General features: G+C 41.9%; 1 protein-coding gene across 2 annotated transcripts in view; it reads right to left on the bottom strand.

The window, feature by feature from the left end:
* The window catches only part of smtnl (smoothelin, like), an 86,773-nt gene that overhangs the window by 6,795 nt on the left and 58,372 nt on the right, over positions 1–21,606 (bottom strand). Inside the window, exons 2-7 of one of the 2 annotated variants that reach the window (XM_074680214.1) lie at positions 3,099–3,180; positions 2,484–2,738; positions 2,330–2,386; positions 2,098–2,158; positions 1,859–2,008; positions 1,654–1,777 (exon numbers count right to left, since the gene is read on the bottom strand). In XM_074680214.1, the coding sequence (XP_074536315.1) occupies positions 1,654–1,777; positions 1,859–2,008; positions 2,098–2,158; positions 2,330–2,386; positions 2,484–2,738; positions 3,099–3,180 (729 nt within the window). The remainder of the gene's footprint in view (positions 1–1,653; positions 1,778–1,858; positions 2,009–2,097; positions 2,159–2,329; positions 2,387–2,483; positions 2,739–3,098; positions 3,181–21,606) is intronic. The other variant, XM_074680215.1, reaches the window with a different exon arrangement.

Genomic DNA, 21,606 nt, shown 5'->3' on the forward strand with positions numbered 1-21,606 from the left:
ATTTTTAGGGAGTGTGGTACATAAAAGACTATGTTTCAGTTTGTATATCACTATTTCATGTAACGGAACGACCTGTTAGAGCACCCAGAGAGTGCTCATTTTACTTACTTTGAACACCGACACACACCCATCACTCTCCCACCCTCACTCACTCATTCACACACGTACATTGTCCTCTTGACTTAGCTTAAACATCTTATTAATTCATTCAACTGCCCACTTAAACACACAACCGGCCGCTTCGTGCACACTGCTAATGTGCTAACCTCCCTGATTTCATTCAGTGGCTTGGTGATGACGATACTGTGATTTGATTGGTTTGAGGCCAAAGACGGGGTGGCTTCCCTTGACACAGTCTTGGCAAATCGCAGGTGAGCAGTGTCATGACCACGGCCACATCTGATTGGCTAATCATTCGCCAACTCAGCTTGGCTTCCTTGCGGACAACAGCGTGCAGTATCGTATTTTCACCACGCATTTGCCACAGAAAATGTATGAGGGCACTGTTTTACACATTGTAAAATGCTCAATAACTAGAGGAGAGAAATAAGGAAGAGATGACAGTGACAAAACACAGAATTATCAAAACTGTTAAAAAGGAGTATTTTCATTAAATCACAGCTACAGTCTAAAAAAAGAGTGGAGGCATGGCTTCCCCTGGCCTCCGGGAGAAAACGCCACTGCTAATTCCTAAATTATAAAAGTAACTAGTAACTAGTTACTTTACTTTACTTTAAAAAAAAACGTCGGTGGCTCAGTAACAGAAAGGTCAACTTTATCATTATAGCTAATATTTTTATGACATGTAGTGGAACAATAAAACACAAGAAATAGATTAGGAAACATTGACAGGAATATTTATTTTTGTAAACCAGAATTGCTCTCATTGGGCAGTGTAACAGTGACTAGTTTCTTTGTCGTGTGTTTCGTGGTCAGGTGCTTTAAAAGATTGGCATTGCTGGATTTCAACGTGGATAAATGTTTTTGCCCTGGGCAGAGTTTGCATTTCACAACAATGTTTTTGTAGTCTGCCTTTACCTCCACAAATTCAAAATAATGGTTGTACTGCCATCCTGCAAAACTGGCATTGCTGCCTTCCATGGTAGATGGTTGTGAGGTACTCGTCTGCTCGCTGCTGCTCATCTTGTCGTGTTTGTTTACTGTGTGTGTGCACGCTTGATAATACTCATGTCTGTGTGTGTGTGTGTGCAGCAGCATGGGCCTGCCCAACTCTGTTTCTGATTGGCTTACCGTCAGCAGTTCCCCTGTGTTAACCAATCATCACTATCACTCGCTTTCTCAGCAGCAAGATTCATGTTCGTGTGAGAGCTCACTGCTCCTCGTCCATGCGTTTGTGAGAGGAGGAGGAACGGGGAGTGCTTCATTATAACGCGACTAACGCAACTAACGCACCTATTTAATTCAAAAGAACTATAACGGCACTACAGAATGACAAAAGTAACGCGTTACATCAGAAGTTACAGGGAAAAGTAGTTTCGTTAGGTAACGTAACGAAAAATAATCGTTACTTCCCAACACTGGTCATCAGCTCCTGAACCACTTTGTTTTTGTCTTACCCCTTCTACTTTTTTATCATGTTGTTTTTGCACAGTTCATAAAACTTGACGCAGGTCACACTGTGTCTGTATTTACCTGGTATCCAATGGTCTTGGAGCGACACCATTCCAGAAGGATCTGTTTAATGCTGCTTGCACTAGAGACCCCAAAGCTCTGAGACCTCTTCAGTTTGGGTTTGCAGTCCACTGGTTTGGGACGGCTGCAGGGTTACAGAAGGATGTGTCACAATGTTCCATGTACCGGAAGATTCAGACACAAACACAGACCTGGTAACACTTACCTACTGCTGGCTTCAGACTCCAGTCTCTCAAAGACGGATCGACGAGCCTGAGCGCCGATGTTACGAGGAAGTGTCTGAGACCTCACCAGCTCCCGTCTTCTCTCTCCGACCTGCCCCAAAGATCTGCCACTGCAGATATCAGCGTCCCTGCTGGGGAAGCAGGAGCACAGAAGGTTCAGATGAAGTGAGACGTGCTTAATAAACACCTGGGTTTGTTTTCATTAGAGGAGCTTTCCAACCTGTCATGCTGCAGCAGTCCAGAGTAGGTCACAGACTTAGCAGGAGCTGAGCTTACGTTCTCTGCAAAGGAAAACAGTCACAGGTCATGATCAGTGGTCTGATGAAGCAGGACAGCAAGCGTTTCTGAAACACAGCAGGTGGAAAGGATGTAGATGTCTGATGTTTCAGATGCTGTGTTTTTAAGACTCTGTGCTCCATAAACCTCCTTCCCTCTGATTGGCCAGCCCTCACCTTGACAGTGTGGAGAGCTCAGAGCTCTGACAGGTGAAGGGGTCCATGAGGAGGATCCTGAGAGCGACAGAGAGCAAAGAAACTGTCAGTCACAAACTGAAGCCATGGTCTCTATAGTCAGGCTCTGCAGTCTGAAGTTCACTGGTTCAGCCACCTGCTGGAACTGGTGACTGCTCTATTGGCTGGTTCTGGCTAGTTCTGGCAGCTGATTGGCCACTCAGTGCGGCCTCAGAGACCAGGGAGGTCCCGGAACCGACAGGGCTGCTGGGAGTGTCAGGATCTTTTAAATGTGCAGTCTTGGTTGTAGCTGTGATGGGGAGGTGAGGCATCCACATGGCGATGGGGGCCGTGTGCTGGTGGGGGGAGTCACTTGGTGTAGAGATCTTCCCGTGAACTAGCCCTGAGTGTTCTGCTCCCAAAGATGGAAGAGTGTTCAATCACAAATCTCAAAGAGTTAAAAACTAAGAGACACATTTTAAATCCTCTCTTTCACACACACACACACACACACACACACACACACACACACACACACACACACACAGATACATACACACGCGCACACACACAAACACACACACACACACACACACACACACACACACACACACACACACACGCACACACACACACACACACACACACACACACACACACACACACACACAGATACATACACACACGCGCACACACACAAACACACACACACACACACACACACACACACACACACACACACACACACACACACACACACACAGATTGTTACCTGTGCTGGCACTGTGTCTGTTTGCCAGAGCAGGATGTGTCAGAACGGTGTCCACCTCGATGGGTTCCTCTCGCTCGATGCTCTGAAACACACGGAACAAAAAACAGTCAGCAAAAAAATCCACAGCAACACCTTGAGCTGCTTTTCGTCAATGAGTCATGTTTGACCTTTCATGGCACCCGTTAGGGGCAGTGTTTGTGGAGTTTGTACTTACAAACATAGAAGAAGCTGGAGGATCCGTTTGAAAAGCCAGATATGAAATTTGCCACTGAACAAAACATTCATCTGAATAAGGTCTTTTTTGTGGGGTCGGGAGGCCATAGGTGGCACCAGGAACATTTAACAAAGTAACAACAGAGAGCCAGATTTTATTTGATAAAAGTTGTTTTCAACAAAAATAAAAAGTCTCAGAATCCAAGACGTAATCCAAAGCTCTCTCTTTGAAACAGTTTTAAGACCTTTTTCTTCGTGGCACAGTCACGTTGACCCTATCACGCGTCTGTTGCTGATTGCTTCTCACCTGCTCCACTTCCTGATAACCACTTGTTGCAGATATGAATTGAAGTGGGATTTTAGAGTCAACATGATTGGGCTGTTAAAGTAAAGGCATTGTAACTGCTCCACAGAGAGTGCAGAGAGTGGGTTGGATTTCTAAGACTGCATGTATCCCTATGGTGGCCCTGAAGGTCAATGCGAAAAAACGGATTATACGGAACGATTAAGTCTTTAAGATACAATGGCCCGATGCCATTAAGTGCTTTGTAAGTCAGAAGTAGAATTTTCAACATTATGCTAGATTTTATGGGTAACCAGTGTAGAGACGCTAACACTGGAGAGATGTGCTCTCTCCTCCCAGTCCAAGTCAGTACCCGAGCGTCAGAGTTCTGAACCAGCTGAAGAGTCCTAATAGACTTATTAGGACAGCCGGATAAAAGAGAGTTACAGTAGTCCAGCCTAGAAGAAACGAAAGCATGGACTAGTTTCTCAGCATCGCTCCAAGACAAGATGTGTCTAATTCTCTTGATATTATGAAGATGAAAAAATGCTGTCCTTGAGACCTGTTGTATGTGAGAGTTAAAGGACAGGTCCTGATCAAAAAGAACTCCCAGGTTCCTGACAGTGGTGCTGGATGCCAAGCTGAAGTCATCCGAGGCGGCGATGTTGTTCAAGAAAGCTTCCCTGAGATGTTTAGGTCCAAGAACAATGACTTCAGTCTTCTCTGAGTTCAGCAGTAAGAAGTTTCTGCTCATCCAGAACCTTACATCTTTGAGGCATGCTTCAAGTTTAGACAAGCGGTTGGTTTCTTCAGGCTTCATTGACAAGTAAAGCTGAGTGTCATCTGCATAGCAGTGAAAGTTTATGGAGTGTTTTCTCAATATAGTGCCGAGAGGAAGCATATACAAGATGAACAGAATCGGTCTGAGCACTGAACCTTGAGGAACTCCATATTGCACCCTGGTGTACAAAGAAGAGACGTTGTTCACATGAACAAACTGATGTCAATCCAAAACATACGTTCGAAGCCAAGCTAAAGCGGTTCCTGATATACCAAGAAGACCCTCTAATCTCCGCAGAAGAATGCAATGATCAATATAGTCGAAAGCGGCACTAGGATCAAGCAAGACGAGCACAGAGAGAAGACCACTGTCCGAAGCCAATAGGAGATTGTTGGTTACTTTCAGCAGCGTAGTCTCAGTGCTGTGGTGGGCTCTGAACCCAGACTGAAAGACCTCAAAGAGACTGTTGCTATGAAGAAACTCACAGAGCTGATTTGTAACAACTTTCTCCAAGATCTTAGAAATGAAAGAGAGGTTAGATATCGGTCTGTAGTTGACCAAAGAGCCTGAATCAAGTGTAGGCTTTTTATTTATGAATGTGCAAAAACATTTCACAATCTGAAAAAACATTTCACAGAACATTACTTTAATAAGGGACATACATATAGTGTGATTCTACAAATGCTTTCCACATATCACAACATACACATGTCTATTGGAACCCTTAAATCACGATCAGCCTGGCTTGAATAAGAGCTATAAACAGCTAATAACAGCTGGCTTATCCATTCAGAATACTTTTGATCTACCTGCACTCCTGGTTTGTCATCACCAAGCAGAGCCTTTGGTAATACACTGTATACTCTCCCAGTGTCTCCACCTCATCCTCCTTACAACAATATACTCCATATTTTTGGATCACGTTAAAAATAAAGACTAAAACAGAGAAATATGGGAAATCACGGGTAAATCGTGAGTGAAATACATTTATTTTGTCTCTTTTTTCTTTGTCTTTTCTCTCCCTCTTTTCTTTGAATTAAATGAAATGAGAGAACCAGATATAGCCTACTCAGTATCAGATGTTAAGGCTGTTTATTGTTTAATCGTAAGATGTGCATCAAACTTCCAGCTGCTGTCAGGTTAACTTTCCATTATGACAAACGGCTTAGATAATATAGATATAAATGTATATGCTGGTTCAGACAGTTACATTAAATAGCGATTGCTGTGATTGTTTATTGCATTAAAATGTGCCTGACACTTTGTAAACCTGCCTCTGAGGCTTTGTTGACATGTGCGCACATGTGGGCCTGTCACCAAATTACAGCTGCGGAGGGTGTGCTCCGCCTTGCTCCGAGGATAGACCAGGTTGGAGCTGGCGAGCTTTCAGTGCACTTTTTTGGCACAAAATTGTCACTGCGCCAACATGAATCTGCTGACACCTCCCCCTGGTGCGCCGTCAACTCCCCCTGGCGTGCCCTCACACCTGTCTCTGCGCAGACGGTCAACCAAATTGTCAAATTGGCAGCACACAGCGGTGCGCCGCACGAAATTGGCACTGCGCCAGGCTTGCGCCAGGCTTGCGCCCCATGCGCTGTGCCACGAAATTAGAGCCCAATGTCTCATGTTGTAAAGTGGAGACATTGACTTTTTTAATCCGATTTTTGACCATTCTTTCCTGAAATTGTGGAAGATATTCCTTAACCCACCTTTTCCAGAACAGATCAGACATGTACTGAATTTGTCTCCACCTGTGTCGAGCGTACAGATCCTCCTGTTGAAACTGTCCTGGTGGGAATGAAGGCATGGTTTTGAGAAGAAGGGGGTGGTTTGGGATGAGTGCTTCAAGGTCGTTGAATCTGTAGAGGCCTTGGTGATTGGAGGACTGTTGAAGATTGCTCCAGCCTTGCATAAAACTGTGTGAAGACCCTCTTCATTAAGGTCTCGTACATTTAAGGTTGAGTTCAGAACCTTTTACACTGATTTAATCAATCTTTCCCACACGCCACCATGGTGTGAGCCAGCAGGGGGATTGAAGCTCCAGCTGATTCCCTTGTTAAGCAGAGTGTTATGAACCTGACTTTGATTCCAGTTTTCAATTGCTTCTTTCAACTCCCGCTGAACTCCAACTAAATTGGTACCATTATCAGAACGAAGCTCTTTTATCTGACCACGTCTGGCAATAAAGCGCCTCAGGGCATTGATGAAAGAGTCTGTATCAAGTGATGAAGCCACTTCAATGTGAACTGCTCTTATGGTTAAGCATGTGATAAGAACACCATAGCGCTTTAAGACTTTCCTTCCATGCTTCACTCCAAAGGGACCAAAGTAGTCCACTCCAACATATGTAAATAGGGGTTCTTCCAGAGTGACTCTTTCTTGTGGCAAGTCTGCTATCTGCTGTTGACCAGGGGTAGCGTTTACACGCCGACAAACACCACATTTTGAAAGTACCTTTCTGATCAACACAGTGGCACCAGGGATCCAGTATTTTTGACGTAGTCTAGATAACATATGGTTGCGACCACCATGACCCACCTCTTCATGAATATGCTGCAGAATCAGATCTAAAATGTGGAAATCCTTAGCCAAAATGACAGGATGTTTAACCTCCTCTGGCATTGCTGCTCTGCTTAGTCCGCATCCTACTCGCAACACATCATAATCCAAGATTGGATTGAGTTTATGAATGTGGCTGGCCCGCTTGACACTCATTCCTTTTTTTAGACTTGCAATTTCATCTGCAAACCTCCTCTTTTGACGAAAGCAGATTATCTCCATTTCAGCAGCAGCCAAAGTGAGATGAGGCTTTTCCAGGGTCTGAAGATGATGAATGGTATCTGAACGAAGTGAAACATAAACTACTGCAGCTTGTTTTCTTTACCTGCTGAGGCACAAAAGCATTTTTTTTTAATCTGAGCATCCATGCTAGTGCTCTTTTCAGATGAGTCCAGGAGAAATGATGGATGAAGTGTGTCACTGGATCCATGTTTTCAGTCAGTACCTGAGTGGCATTTACAGTTATGCTCTTAACTTCAGAGTCTGCTAGTGAGATTTTTTTCCAAACCATCAGGATTTTGAGGCCACTCCTCCTGAGACTGAAGCAGCAATCCAGGTCCAGACAGTCATACTTCTTTCTAAAGGAAAGATTCAACTCTTAGACCCCAGGTTGTTAGTTGCGTTGACATATCTCCACTGGTGTGCATGTGGGACTTTATGAATTTCAACAACTCTGTTGGCCACAAAAGTGTGGAATCTGGTCGTCTTGTTAATATATTTAAGCACAAAGGTTCTATCAGTCCAGAATACAGACTCTGCTAATTCCATCTGCAGCTCTCTTCTCCACACAGTGTCCATTCTGCTTGCTATTGTGGCTGCAGTCAACACCATTGGAGGGATAGTAATTGGTTTTAATGGAGCCACTCTTGCTTTTCCCATCACAAATCCACAGTGCACTTGGCCAAGGTTGTTGTGCAGTAGCAGCAGTTCCATAACCATCTTCACATGCATCTGAGAAATGATGTAACTTAACAGAGGCAACTTTTCCAAAATCTGTGGGTTTGAAACATCTTTTGACCTTGAAGTTTTCCAGCTCATGAAGCTCCTGAATCCAACATATCCATTAATGAATCACAGAATCAGGCAGTGCATCATCCTAACCTACCTTTTTTCTGTACAAATCTTGCAGGATCTTCTTGGCGGTCAAGACAACAGGTGACAATATCCCAGGGGATCATATATTGCGCTCACTGTTGAAAGAATTTCCCTTCTTGTGAGTGGTCTGGCTTTGAGGATGACTTTAAACTTGAAGACATCAGACTGCACACACCATTAGACACCAAGCAGTCTTTCCACAGGTAGGTTGTCATGATCCATGTCCAAGTTTGTCATCTCTTTTGCTTTCTTTGTTTCAGATATCAGACATCAACACACAACAGCTGTTACTTATCGACTTATTAAGCCGAAAACCTCCCTTGAAACAAAGACCTTGCAACCCATGATAGAGAACCTTTGCATCCTCTTCTGATGCTACTGATGCGAGACAGTCATCCACATAAAAGTTGTTCATGATGGAGCTTACAGCTGGAGGGCTAAACTCATTCATGTTGTCCTCAGCACATCTTCTAAGTGCTAAGTTAGCACAACTGGGAGATGATGTTGCTCCAAAAAGATGCACTGTCATCCTGTATTCCACCATTTCTTGACTGTAGTTGCCATCAGGCCACCAGAGGAACTGCAACAGGTCACAGTCTTCATTTGGCACTTTGACTTGGTGAAACATTGCCTCAATACCTGCAGCGATGACAACCAGTTCTTTACGGAATCTTGCCAAGACTCCTATTAATGTACTGGTCAAGTCCAGCCCCTGTAGGAGCTTAGAATTCAGTGAGACTCCCTGAAACGTTACTCCACAGTCAAACACCACTCTTAGCTTTTTTTGTGGATGAAAGGCTCCATGATGACTATTTTCTGCCATCACTGTGTTCCAAGACCCAATTCGGTACTTTTTCAGCATAGCCTTTGGTTAACATGTCAGACACAAAGCTGGTGTACTCAGAGTGAAAAGATGGATCTCTTTTGAAGCTTTTCTTCAAGTTTAACGTGCATTGTTCAGTAACACTTCTGTTGTCAGGCAAACATATTTCTTTTTCTCTTAAAGGTAAATTGATGCAATAATGGCCATCAACTAGTGTGGTAGATTGTGAGACCAAATCCAAAAACATCTTGTCTTCTACAGACGGTTCTTTATCTTCTCTGACACACTCAGGGAAGTCATTTCTGAACTGTTGCTCCCACAGCTCTTCAAGTTTCACAACTGAAATCCTGTTGACATTGACTGTTGGCTGTTCCTGAGCATCATCAACCCCCTTTCCCCAGTGGTCCATTAACTGTCCATTTAAGCATGGTTTTAACAGCATAAGGTCCATTTCCTGCACTCCTTATTACTTCAAGTGGTTCCAAAGCCTTTGGTACATCCGAGCCAATCAGTAGTTCAATCTCAGACTCAATTTTACGCAGATGCACAGCATTCAAATGAGACCACTGTTTAATATCTTTCTGATGTGGGGTGTTTCCTTGATGCACCGGCATAGCCTTCTGGGTGTTTATACCTGGACGATCACAAAAACAGTTGCTTTCCAGTCCAGCAACTTCAAGGCCTGAAACATTGTTCGTTCCAATGACTTTTATTTGACCCATGGTTCTCAGTAGAATACTTGACCTTCTTCCTTGGAGCTTGAGCTTGGTGATGAGGCCCTCTGTACAAAATGATGCAGTGCTACCTGGATCAAGAAATGCATAGGTGTGTACTATTGCACTCCCCTTCTTGGCTTTCACTTGCACAGGCACAGTTGAAAGTTTGCAGTAATCCTCACCGGCCCCAGTTAGACTGCTGGTTTGAACTGAAGCTACAGCACTCCTTTCAGCTGTGCTCTTCATATCTGTTTGCTGTGTGTCCGTCTCATTCTTCTTCTGGTGGATATCCAACATCCTTGGATGCTTTAAATCACAAATATCACAGGTGAGTCGCTTTTTGCAGTCCCTGCTGAGGTGCCCTTTACACAAACAGCCAAAACATATTCCATTCTCTCTCATAAAAGTGATTTTTTTCATTGTGTCCTCTTTTCCAATGTTGAACACATCCAAAGCATGTCCACCTTCATCCACAGCATGTCCACCTTCACAAAACAAACAGCGTTTCAAGTCACCCAAACTATTTTCCTTAATGCCTTTTCCTTTTTTATCTTTGAGTGTCACGGTGGTGGCAAAGATACTTCCTTTTATCTTTGGTTGAGGTTGTGACTTGGGCCTCTTTACATCTTTGCTCACTGCTGGAGTGTCTTATATCTCCAAACACTGGATCTGTCAGAATTCTTACTTGTCTTTCCAGGAAATTCACCACATCCTTGAAGGTAGCTCTTTGGTTGTATTTTTCTCCTGGAAATCACAGGCCACAGTTCTCCATTTATCTCTAAGTTGATAAGGCTGTTTCAGTATAATGAATAATAATAATAAACAATACATTTTATTTGGAGGTGCCTTTCATGGCACCCAAGGCCACCTTACAACAAAAGATAAAAAACATTGTAAAACATCATTAAAAAATAATCAGAATAAAAGCAAGTGAGGTGCACAGTGTTCAATTAAAGTGAGTGGGCCAGTTTAAACAGATGAGTTTTGAGTTGGGATTTAAATCGGTTGATGGAGTCTGACTGTCGTATGTGTGGGGGGAGGGAGTTCCAGAGTCTGGGTGCTGAGCACCTGAAGGCTCGGGCACCCACGGTAGTGAGGCGTGAAGTGGGGATTGTGAGTAGTCTAGCAGAGGTTGAGCGTAGGGTGCGGGAGGGAGTGTATTCATGGAAAAGGTCACAGAGGTATGAGGGAGCTAGGTTATGCAGAGCTTTGTAGGTGAGGAGAAGGTTGATGATGAGCATGTCTGAAGGCATGTCAAGCTCCTTCATTTAGTTAACATCCTCCATGGCGTTGCCACATCCTTGAAGAAAGAGAGTGTAGGCTCAAAGAGATTTTATGTCATCAGGTTTTATTGTTGGCCATGCAAGAGCCTTATCCACGTAAGCTCTAGCAATTTTATACAACTGTTTCATTCTTACCTCCAATGTTATGTTCAAAGGAATTAATGAATGTCTGGTGCTGGAGAGGATCACCATCAAAAACTTGAATTTCTCTCTTTGGCACAGAAAAAAGGCATTGTTGATGAATTGACAGTGCAGTGATTTCATTTTGTTTTTCAATTACTGAGTTGTTGTAAATGTTGTTCTGATCACCATTGTTCAAGGACAGGTGAGACAACTTTCCACATTTTTGGACCTAAACCCTAGTGAAAAAAAAAGTACTTTATTGTATTTCAATTATATTCCTTTTTTCAAAAGTATATTGAAAATGTATTTACACAAATTGTGCTTTTTGTTAATATATAAAAAGTATACTAACATCATGCTTTAACGCTAACACTTTTAACACACTTTAAAATAGTTACACTAGAATGCACTTTATGGAAATATATTACACAAGAATATTCTTTAAGTAAAAGTCAAGTGTATTGTGTGTAAGTGTACATATTATGTAATGTACCGATTTAAAATTTGTTTTTACATATACTTTTGGTATTTTTTAAATGTACTCTTCAAATTTCATTGTAACGTACACTGAAAGCATATTTTAAAAAGTACACATTTTAATATCAAATATTAAGTCAGAGTGCATTAAATGTTATATTTGAATTAATTATGTAGTTATTTGTGCTTTTACCTCAGGACATTGTTTTGGAAAGTGTTCAATAGCAGGTCTATGAAAACACACTTGTCTTTCAGCCTGTGGTATACTGGTAATACACTTGCAAGAATGTGCAATGAAGAAGGTATAGCAAAGTAATATATAGTATATTGATTATTAACTACTGAATATGCTCTTTTAGTATTTGGAAGAAGCCAATAGTATAATTGAGCATATTATTACCACAGTAGGAATATACTAAAAGTACAAAGCTAATGTATTTTTAAGACACTAAAAATAATTTGAATGTATTTCAAAAACAACCAAAATACTCTTTAATTTAACTAAATAAACATATATAAGTACATATTAAGTTGAATACTTAAAGTATACAAAACTTACTCTAAGTTGTTCCACTTTAGCACATAAAAGTACACTAAATAAATTTTAAGTTGAGCTTTATTACAATTTAATGACAATTAAAGGTCCCACATTATGCAAAAATCACTTTATTAAGTCTTTTAGTTAAATTTATGGGTCTTTATCTTTCCTTCCAGACCACAAAAATGTGATATTTAATGACAAAACCTGAACTTAGAAGTGCTCGTGAATGTAAAATCCTGACCTAAAACAAGCTGTTTGGAAATTCCGGGGTTTGTCGACGTCAGCAATTCCCTTTTTCGAATAATCAGGAGCAAGTCTGACCTGATTGGTCCAACGGAGCAAATACCCCCGAACCCCCTCCCCGCCCACTCCTCTCCCCACATCTGGGAAGAAATCTCATCAGCAGTGAGTGTGGCTGTTTTTGGCTGTAAACAGCCACAGAGTTCCATGCTCAAGATTCCCATCTCGGAAGGAGACAAGACTAAGTGTCTAGAGTTCATTGATCAAGGAAATGTGCCAGCTACCCCAGTAAAACTGTGCACGTGTATGCTAGTCACTTCATGGCCGACTGCTTTTCCAACTTTGGACAGTCCAACAGAGGGCTAGTGAATAGACTGGTCCTGAATCCAGGCGCATTACCAACCATTGGCCAACAAACCTGGGACCCTGGAAATGTGAGTATTTTAAATGCTGTGTGCTGTGGAGCAGATGGAAGAGCTTTTCCTCAGTGTCCCCCTGTCTCTGTGTTAGCTTCAGGATGCTAACTTTAGCTGCGGTTAGCCTGTTGTTTTAGCCTGTAATGTTACGGTAAACGAGCTTCTCTGTTTTCTAAACATTGTGCACTCGGAGCTCGTGGCGCCGCTCTCAGTGACGCAGAAGAGCGGGCAGTATCGGTGGTACCCCCACCGTGGTTCATTTACATATGAAGGCCACACCCACTATATCAGACTTTTCTGAACAGAGGGGCCTGGAAACAATGCTGCTGTGCTTGATCTATTGGCTTTTTGTACCAAAACGTGTTACTACCATTTCATGAAGACATCAATGATCCATATTAAACTGCAGAAAAGTAGCAGAATATGGGACCTTTAAAATATACTAAGTACAAAATTAGTTGTTCCAAAATAGCATGCTTTAAGTGTACAAAACATAAAAAAAACTTGAAGTATATTGATGATAATTGTGGCTTTAAGTATGCAAAAGTATACTAAATTTTAGTACACTTAGTACATTAATTTTTCAGCAGGGAACCGAAACAATTAACCACATTGTGGCTTCTAATAGTCAGACATCACAGATGAATTAATCAAAGTGTAAACAAAGGATGTGTAAATTAAATGTTTAAAACTCTGCTGTATTTCAATTTGTCACATCCAGGCTGCTGAATCACTGCAGTGATTTCCTTGCAGGTGAGTTTTTTCAAATTCACTCTACTGTTCTGCCACTTTTCTGACTGCCAAACAACACAGCGTCATTTCTTTCTACCTCTGTTGCTTTGGCGTTCCCTTTTTCTCTTAGTGTGTCCCTCCATGTTGTAAATTCTGTGGGTTCAGAAAGCTGAACCTTGGAAATTTAAGGGCGTTTTATGTAAATTATGATTGTTTTCTGTCGCCATGTTTATCAACAGTTGATCAGGTGTACACTGTGATTGGCCCTGGTAGGCGCATTTCATAAATCACATGTGAACACTGCCGTAAGCTTGTTTTTACACCTAGATCTATGCCAATTTCCACTTAAAATTGATAAATGAGGGCCAGGGTGTCCACTCATCACTCGCCAGATCAATTTATGTACTTATCAAGTATTCTTCGTATATCTAGCTCTTTGTATTTAGACCTTTTTTGTGACTTCTGTTGTCGTCCCTCACTTGCTGTTTCTGTGCCTGTTCTATTGCCGATTGGTTACAAACCTTGAACAAATAAAGACTACGCCTTGGATAAAGACTGGTGCCGTGTCTGAGTCATTACTGTGTCTATGCCGGGATATGCACTCATGAAATAAGTAATTTGTCATGAATTATCATCTCAAAGTATATTCAAAATATTTGATTTCTGAACTTGATAAGATCGGTTGTAACGTACAGAGTGAGTCAGTCTACTGCAGACATCAATGTTTTCTCTCTACTGTGGGTGAGTTGGTTTAAAATCATTTCAGAGTTCATTTTTTACAGTGTAATGGTGGGTTAAAATCATATTCATTGGAACTTTTTTCACAACATCAGATTTTTTATGAGAAACATTGTTGACACCAGTCAACATTGATCAGTTTCAAGTCTTTTACCCAGATACTGAGAAACAGTGGCCAGAAATAATACATTTTGGAGCTGATAATCTCATCTTTATCTGGGATTATTAATGGGCAAATATAGAAAAGTGGGATTATTTCAGGATTACTTATAGACTCCTCACAGGGAAAAGGGAGGTCCAGGTCCCAAAGGCCTGGGAATGTACCTAAAGTTTGATAGGAATTCTGATCTTTTTTTCTGTTAAATGAAAATTTTTCAAAATCTCATTAAAATCTAAAAAAGACAAAACAAAGAAAAACAAGAATAAAATAAAACAAAATTGAAGGTTTGATCCCGGTTAACACGACAACCTAAACTTTTCTAACTTAGAAATTCCTTTTGTTCTACAGAGACGTAAAAATAAAAAGAGGCTTTACATAAAACAATGACAACATTATTAAGTGAGTTTACAAAACTTACTAAAATAACCTAAAATAATAAAGAAAATGTCTTTAGTTTTAGTCTTTGTCAATCTGTGTCATACATAAACTCGTTACATTTACCAATCGAGAGTGCTGGCAGGCTGCCAACACTCCTGAAAATGGAGGGAGTCTCGCATTTTTTAAACCCTTTCTCCGGCCGGTCTCCTGGCTTGTGATTTCTCCTGATTGTCCCCCAACTTTAAGTATGCTCCTGTGATCTCTAATATTTTTTGAAAGTCAATCAAGTCCCGTACTCGGGTGTTATATCGAACACTCAATAACCATCCACCCCCTCTTTCTTAGTTGGTTTGATCCTCTGCAGGAGACCTCAGAGACAGAGACAGATAACGGTGCACAGGGGCGTAGCACCAAATTCTGGGCCCTGTACACTCTCAATGTCAGTGGGCCCCTATCCATGTCAGTGCATGATGTGCATGAGCAAAAAAAAAAAAAAAGAAAAGAAAAGAAAAGGGGAAAAAAGGGGGTATTTATTGAAAGTAAAAAAGCATAAATACGGTTTTAAGCTACAATCAGATCAGATTGTATTGATGAGTAGTTCTTTCATCCACCACCTGAATTGATGCATTTGGCCTACTTGTGCTCAAATACCTAAAACATTCGGCTACATGTCAGGCTACTGGTTTGTATACTAAAAAAGTACCAAAAGGATGACTTACTTTAAACTTAAGGTAAACAACTTGCATTTAGGCAGCAATCTACCAGTCAGCAGCTCGCTCCCTCTCTCTCTCTCTCTCCCTCTCGCACACGGGCGCGAACCTTCATACCACCGTAAGGGGTAGTCGGAGGGGGGAGCTTGCCCTTGAAAACTTGAACAGCGATCTCACCTTGTCTTTGCTCATCTATTATCTCAGCCTCATCTTCGGAAGAGCCGCCAGGACTGGCCACTGCTGCTCCAGCTGCTCCAGCTGCTCCAGCTGCTGTGGCTGCGCCACTGTTTGTTTCTGAAAATGGTTCATGTTGACAACTAACGTTAGCTGGCCCATAACTGTCTTTATGCTACAGCCGCATGCAGCCTGGTTGCTAACTAGCTAAGCTAAAGACTTGACATGAGCATACAGACATCAGCAGCAGCTGTCTGGAGTGGACTAAGTTAACTTAATCGGACTGTGCATAACAAGCAAACTCGGTTCACCTTTGGGAAAGAAAGCAGTCAACAGCTGCCTTCCCTCATTCTGCCTTCTTTGTTTTTCTTTCTCCTTCTTCTTGCTATAGCCCAATTTCTGCTTTTTGGGCAGCATGATGCCAATTCAATGTGGGTTCACAGACGTTACTCTTGTCGCTGGCAGACTAAACCATTTTGCGCCTCTAAGAGGGGGCCTCCAGAATGTCCAATATGTTGGGAGGACTGTGACATGAAGTTCATTCTCTCAGCTGATGTAATTATGAAATATATATATATATATATATATGAAATCAAGCATGACACCAATAAATTGGAGGGCCCAATTCATTTGAAAAAAAAAAAAACCAAACAAAATAAAAACAAGAAAAAAACAGGATTTTCATGGGCCCCTCTCCCTACTAGGGCCCTGGGTAGTCAGGTCCACTCTTTCCCCCACTACCACGCCCATGACGGTGCAGCACTCGTTGATGAGGAGTTTATCAGAGCCTTAGCCGTTTTCTCTCTTTCTTTTTTGGTGTTGACATGACACGTATGGTCGTGAGTCAAACTAACGTAGCTCTGCTCCAACGTAGCATCCTCTCCAATCAGAAGAGTTTAGAGCAGCATATCTGTAAATAATCATATAGTGAGGAGGCTGACTCTATAATAGTAAAACCCGTATTGTTGGGAAGTTCTGTCTGTCTTTGGTGTGTGATGCGCATACCCGCTGCGCGTGCACACGACAGCGCTCTCTCTTCAGAACAGGATAGAGTTCAGATGGAGTAGACTGACTGAGCCAGTGGAAGAGAGGACGAATTCAAACCACAATGTCTTACACAGTGCCTGTGATAGATGGAGTATTAAGACATATGCACTCGCACAAGCATGACCAGATGAAATTTTTACTCGCACACGCTGAAAAAGATGCTAACAAGCTAGCCACAACTTCGCTCTTGTCTTCTGCCATTTCTTTCACCGCTCTAACTTACTCTGCCCACTGTTTGGACTTCACAAAGGCCTATGACCTTCTGTTTTTGTCCTGCCCCAAAAAAATCAAATCCAAAAATGATTGGTCAATTTTCCTGTCTCTCTCCAAACCAAAACACACAGCCTGGCCTTCTTGAAGTCCTAACCACTTAATGAGCCAGCAAACCGGGCTCTGATAGAGATAACATGTTTCAAGACAGTAACCCTTTCATTGCTGAAGTGAACTTTGCAGTACACTTAATTTCAAAACTTACACGATGTATTAAATGTATTAAATGTATTGAATGTATTGAATGTATTTTATTAAACTTAATGAGAAATTATATATATATATATATATATATATATATATATATATATATATATAGATAGATAGATAGATAGATAGATAGATAGATAGATAGATAGGTAGATAGATAGATAGATAGATAGATAGATAGATAGATAGATAGGTATATGATACGTATATATTTTTTGGTCCAGATTTTTTTAAGGTCTTCTCTGAAGGCCTAAAAGTCCCTGAAGGTTCCCCACTGGTTGTTTTAATGAATAGGTTGCCTCTGTTTTTTTCCACATTGATCAGTTTTGTTGATTCAAATAGCTGTTTCTTAGCAGTAATTTCACTTTTTCCTGTTAATCTTGTGTGATTTTCTGTTCAGTGGGATGAAAGATCAAAGATCATCAAAAGAAAGAAAAAAAGAAAAGAAATCTAGATGTTTGTTGCTTTCTGACTCATTGTTTGAACATTTCTCTTGTTCCAGGTTTTCTCCAAGGTGTTTTTTTTCTTTTTCTTTTTTTAATGACAGGATGAAAGCTCAGGACTATTTTGTTCAGCCCAGCGGGGAGATAAGCTGGTCTTTGGGTCGTTCTGCTTTTTCTTTTGACCCTGCTCTGACTTTGCTCTGCCCTGGCCTTGTCAGCTGGTCACATGATTTCCTGTTTTATCCATGACCTGTGTTTTATCTGTTTGGTTATTTATTCATTCACTGTACTGCTCTATGAGGCTTTATTTGAAATGCTCTGTGTGATAATGAGCTGATGGCTGAAAGGCTTCAGACAGAGTAACTGTCAAACCTCATCAGCGTGTTGAGTTCAGGGTCAGCACCATCTGTTTCTGATCACCTCTCCTCTCCAAACACAATCAGCAGCATAGAAACAGCTCGTCCCTGAAACCTCTATCTCTGCACCATGTGAGGCTGCTGACCCACATAGGTTGTTGGTCAAGCTGTCACCTCTCCTGTGTTCCTTAGAGAGAGACTCAAAGCTTGGCATGTTCATAATCAGCCCCATTCAGCGAAGACCAGCACGGCTCAGGTCAGGAGTGGAAAAAAAGGTCTGAACAGCTGGTTGTGGTTCAGACTTGGCTTTTGCCGTAGAAAGAAGGAGGTTTCTGTGTTTGTCTGAAAGCATTATTTCACTGATGAATCTGTTGCTTCAGTTTCTGTGTTTAAAGAACGTCAGCGCTTTTGGAACAAGAATGAGGACATCTAGACCTCCTGTCTCTGCTGTCAGGAAGCAGAAAGTAAACAGACATGACCAATCCAACAGAAATATATCTCTGGGTCATTCAATTATTTGAAAAATCCTGAAAGAAAGGGACAGGGATAAGTTTGGATGTCTGTGAGTCCAGGACTATTAAGGACTTTTGGTGTAAATCTGACCGGGCAGGGATGACCTGGAAATGGACTGGATTCAAACATTGGCTGCAGGGAGATTTGGAAGATTGAAAGAAGGATGCTGACATATCAAGTGATGACAACTGTTAAATTAATTTTAGTTTGTTAGGATAAGGCTCTGATGAGTCACTCAGTTTAAAGTGAAGGTTAGCTTGTGTGTCCACCTAAAAACACATGTTCAGCACCCTGTGTACCAGGAACATTGCTTTAAAAAATTTGCAAATGCAGCAAGAGTCGAGCAGCATTGGGGATACATAAAAGTACCAGAGGAAAAGACAGAAGCCAGCTCAAACTTTAAAGAAGGGTTATACTGTCTTCTCATAAACATGATCCAAAGTGCCAGTGCTGGATGTTCACTGAATCTGTCTGTGAACTCATCAAAACACTCCCCTCTAAAAATGGAACCAGATCCTCACAAGGTCCTGAAGAGGGGCGAGCCTTAAACATGAATGTCTGCCAATAGCTCCACCCTCTGACAGGCCTCTTGAGGGCTGGCCAAACTGAGTGAAGAGGCTTTGTGTGGCAGGGAGTCTTAAAGAGACAGCAGCTAAAACAAAGAGTTCCAGACAGACGCTAAAAAAAAACGTTTTTAAATCACCAGAGGGAGGATGATGGGACTACTAAAGTTTAAAAATATATACTTATACAAATAAAGCTTTAGTTTCATTAGAAATTTTGAAAATATGTTTCAAATGAAGGAGCCATTTTTTCTCCTCTACAAGAGAGCAAGCAATGACTGAATACGATCTATAGAAATTATAACGCTATTAGAGACAAATGTTTATCCAGACATTTCAGGAACATCAGGTCGTGGAGGTTTTTACACATTGTGAAGGAAAATAAAGGAGTCAGCTGAGCGGAGACACCCAGCAATGACTGTGACTCCTCCACACTCCGGGAGAAGAAGTTAATGTTCCTGGCAAGGATGAAACTATAATCCACTACTGTGACCCCTCCTGTCACACACACACACACACACACACACACACACACACACACACACACACACACAGAAATCACATATAAAAAACACATATAAAAAACAAACAAAAAAAAGCTGTTCTTGCTGTGAGTAACACGCTGTGCTCACTTGAGGAAATGCCTTGGAGTGTGTTGAAGCGTGTGTTTGGCTGAGCTCATCATATAGGAATTTGTGTGTGTGTGTGTGTGTGTGTGTGTGTGTGTGTGTGTGTGTGTATGTGTGTGTGTGTATGGAGCTGAGGGGGGGGTATGACACAACTGGAAGAGAACAGGGGAAAAGTGGAGGAAAAATAAACATGTATGAAGAGGTGAGGAAAAGTGGAGGGGTTTGGCGTGATGGGATAGCAATGCAAGGTGGGAAATGAGGTAGAACCAGCTGTCTGTCAGTTGAGAGAAGAAGGAGGGGGAGGTAACGGATTGCAGAATGTCTGGCACTGTGGATGGGATGTTTCTTGCACTTACGCTCCTGTTCATCACTGGCTCTGAGAAACGTTCTAATATCTGGAGCTTTTCCCTTTGTTGGCAGAACACACTGCTGCTTAACACTCTGCATTACAGAGATCTGACACAGACAAGCATGTTTACACACACACACACACACACACACACACACACACACACACACACACATACATACACACACATGCACACACACACACACACACACACACACACACACACACACACACACACACACACACACACACACACATACATAAACACATACACACACACACACACACACACACACACACACACACACACACACACACACACACACAGATGAACTGATATCTGAAGGACTTTAGTTCGATTGAAGGATTATTACTGAGTGACTCCTCAGTCAGTCAGTCAGAGAGGAACACTCAAAGAGCAGTTTGTAAAGCATTTATTAAAGACTATGTTAGACCCTGACCCACACAGACATCCATTTCTATACTTGAGACATCCTGATGTGATGAAGCCAGCTGGGAGTACACCACCAAACCTGCCAACGCTCCTGTCACCCAGAGCTCCTCTCTGGTGTCGTTTTTCCAGGGAAACATGCAAGATGTTCAACAACCTTCTTTTAAAAATTCCAGATGCACAAGTTACCAAGTCATCAGGTCATCTACGATCCAGTTACTCACACAGCTTACTCAAATAACTCTCCTCATGTCCTGGAAACACCGTGCTCTGTGCTTACTGACTAACGTTAGTGTAACTGTACCATTTGAGTGTCTTATGTAACCCTAACCCAGAGCAGTCACATCAAATGTAAGGGGCCAAGAGATGGGCTCTTATCATCTGTCTAACTGTTGAACCCAGTATGAAGACGCATGTGTTGTCCTTCTGACAGCGCCCTGATCAGCTTTTCTGGTCTGAGGAGTTCGGTAGAGATAAAATTACAACTTAAATAGAAAACGGGTGACTCTGGCAGTGATGCTGAGATGCTGTTAGCTTTAGACGCCAGAGGAGAACCAGAGTTTACAGAGGAAGTGTGAGACTTACGAGACTGTTAGAAAACTAAGAGAAACTTCCTTCATGAGTTCTTTAGAGAAGTCTCATAACTGAATAGTCTGTGGTGTCTTTTTCTCTGCTTTAAGACCAACCACTATCAGTCCAGTTTGTCCAGCGTCTGTCACAGTTTTCACACTCTCTTTCTGTTTTCATGGCACCATCTGATAAAAGACAGTCTTTACCAGAGTCAGGAAGCTTTTAGACTCATTGTTCCATCATGAAGGTCAATGTTTTGATTCTAACAGCTGCTGCACAGCAAATGTTTACACTGAGTCTGTGGGGTGGTATATAAGTCTGCAGACACAACAAAATCCAGAGCAAACAACAGCAGCTCTGAACTGACTCAGTGTTCGTGGTAACTATCTGCTGCAGGCCCTCAGCATCTCAAAAAACATACACAGTACAAGATATTTTCACTGCACAGCTCTTTACAGCTCTTCACTTCCCACTCGCTGTGGGCTGGAGCCAAATGATTTCCCTGCTGGGGATAATAAAGTCTGATCTTGTCTTATCTTGAATCTGAATCAGGTCAGGATGAAAAACAGAAAACTGGGGCCTGTGCTCTGGAAATGAGCTCAGAAGATTTATCAGGTTAGCAAAGCTCCTGGTGGATTTTCTCCATAGTTAGTGACTGAAGCGTA

Source organism: Halichoeres trimaculatus, unplaced genomic scaffold (assembly GCF_033239565.1).
Source record: "Halichoeres trimaculatus isolate MK-OKI-2021-1 unplaced genomic scaffold, fHalTri1.1 fHalTri1_scaffold_9, whole genome shotgun sequence".
NCBI classification, from domain to species: Eukaryota; Metazoa; Chordata; class Actinopteri; order Labriformes; family Labridae; genus Halichoeres; species Halichoeres trimaculatus.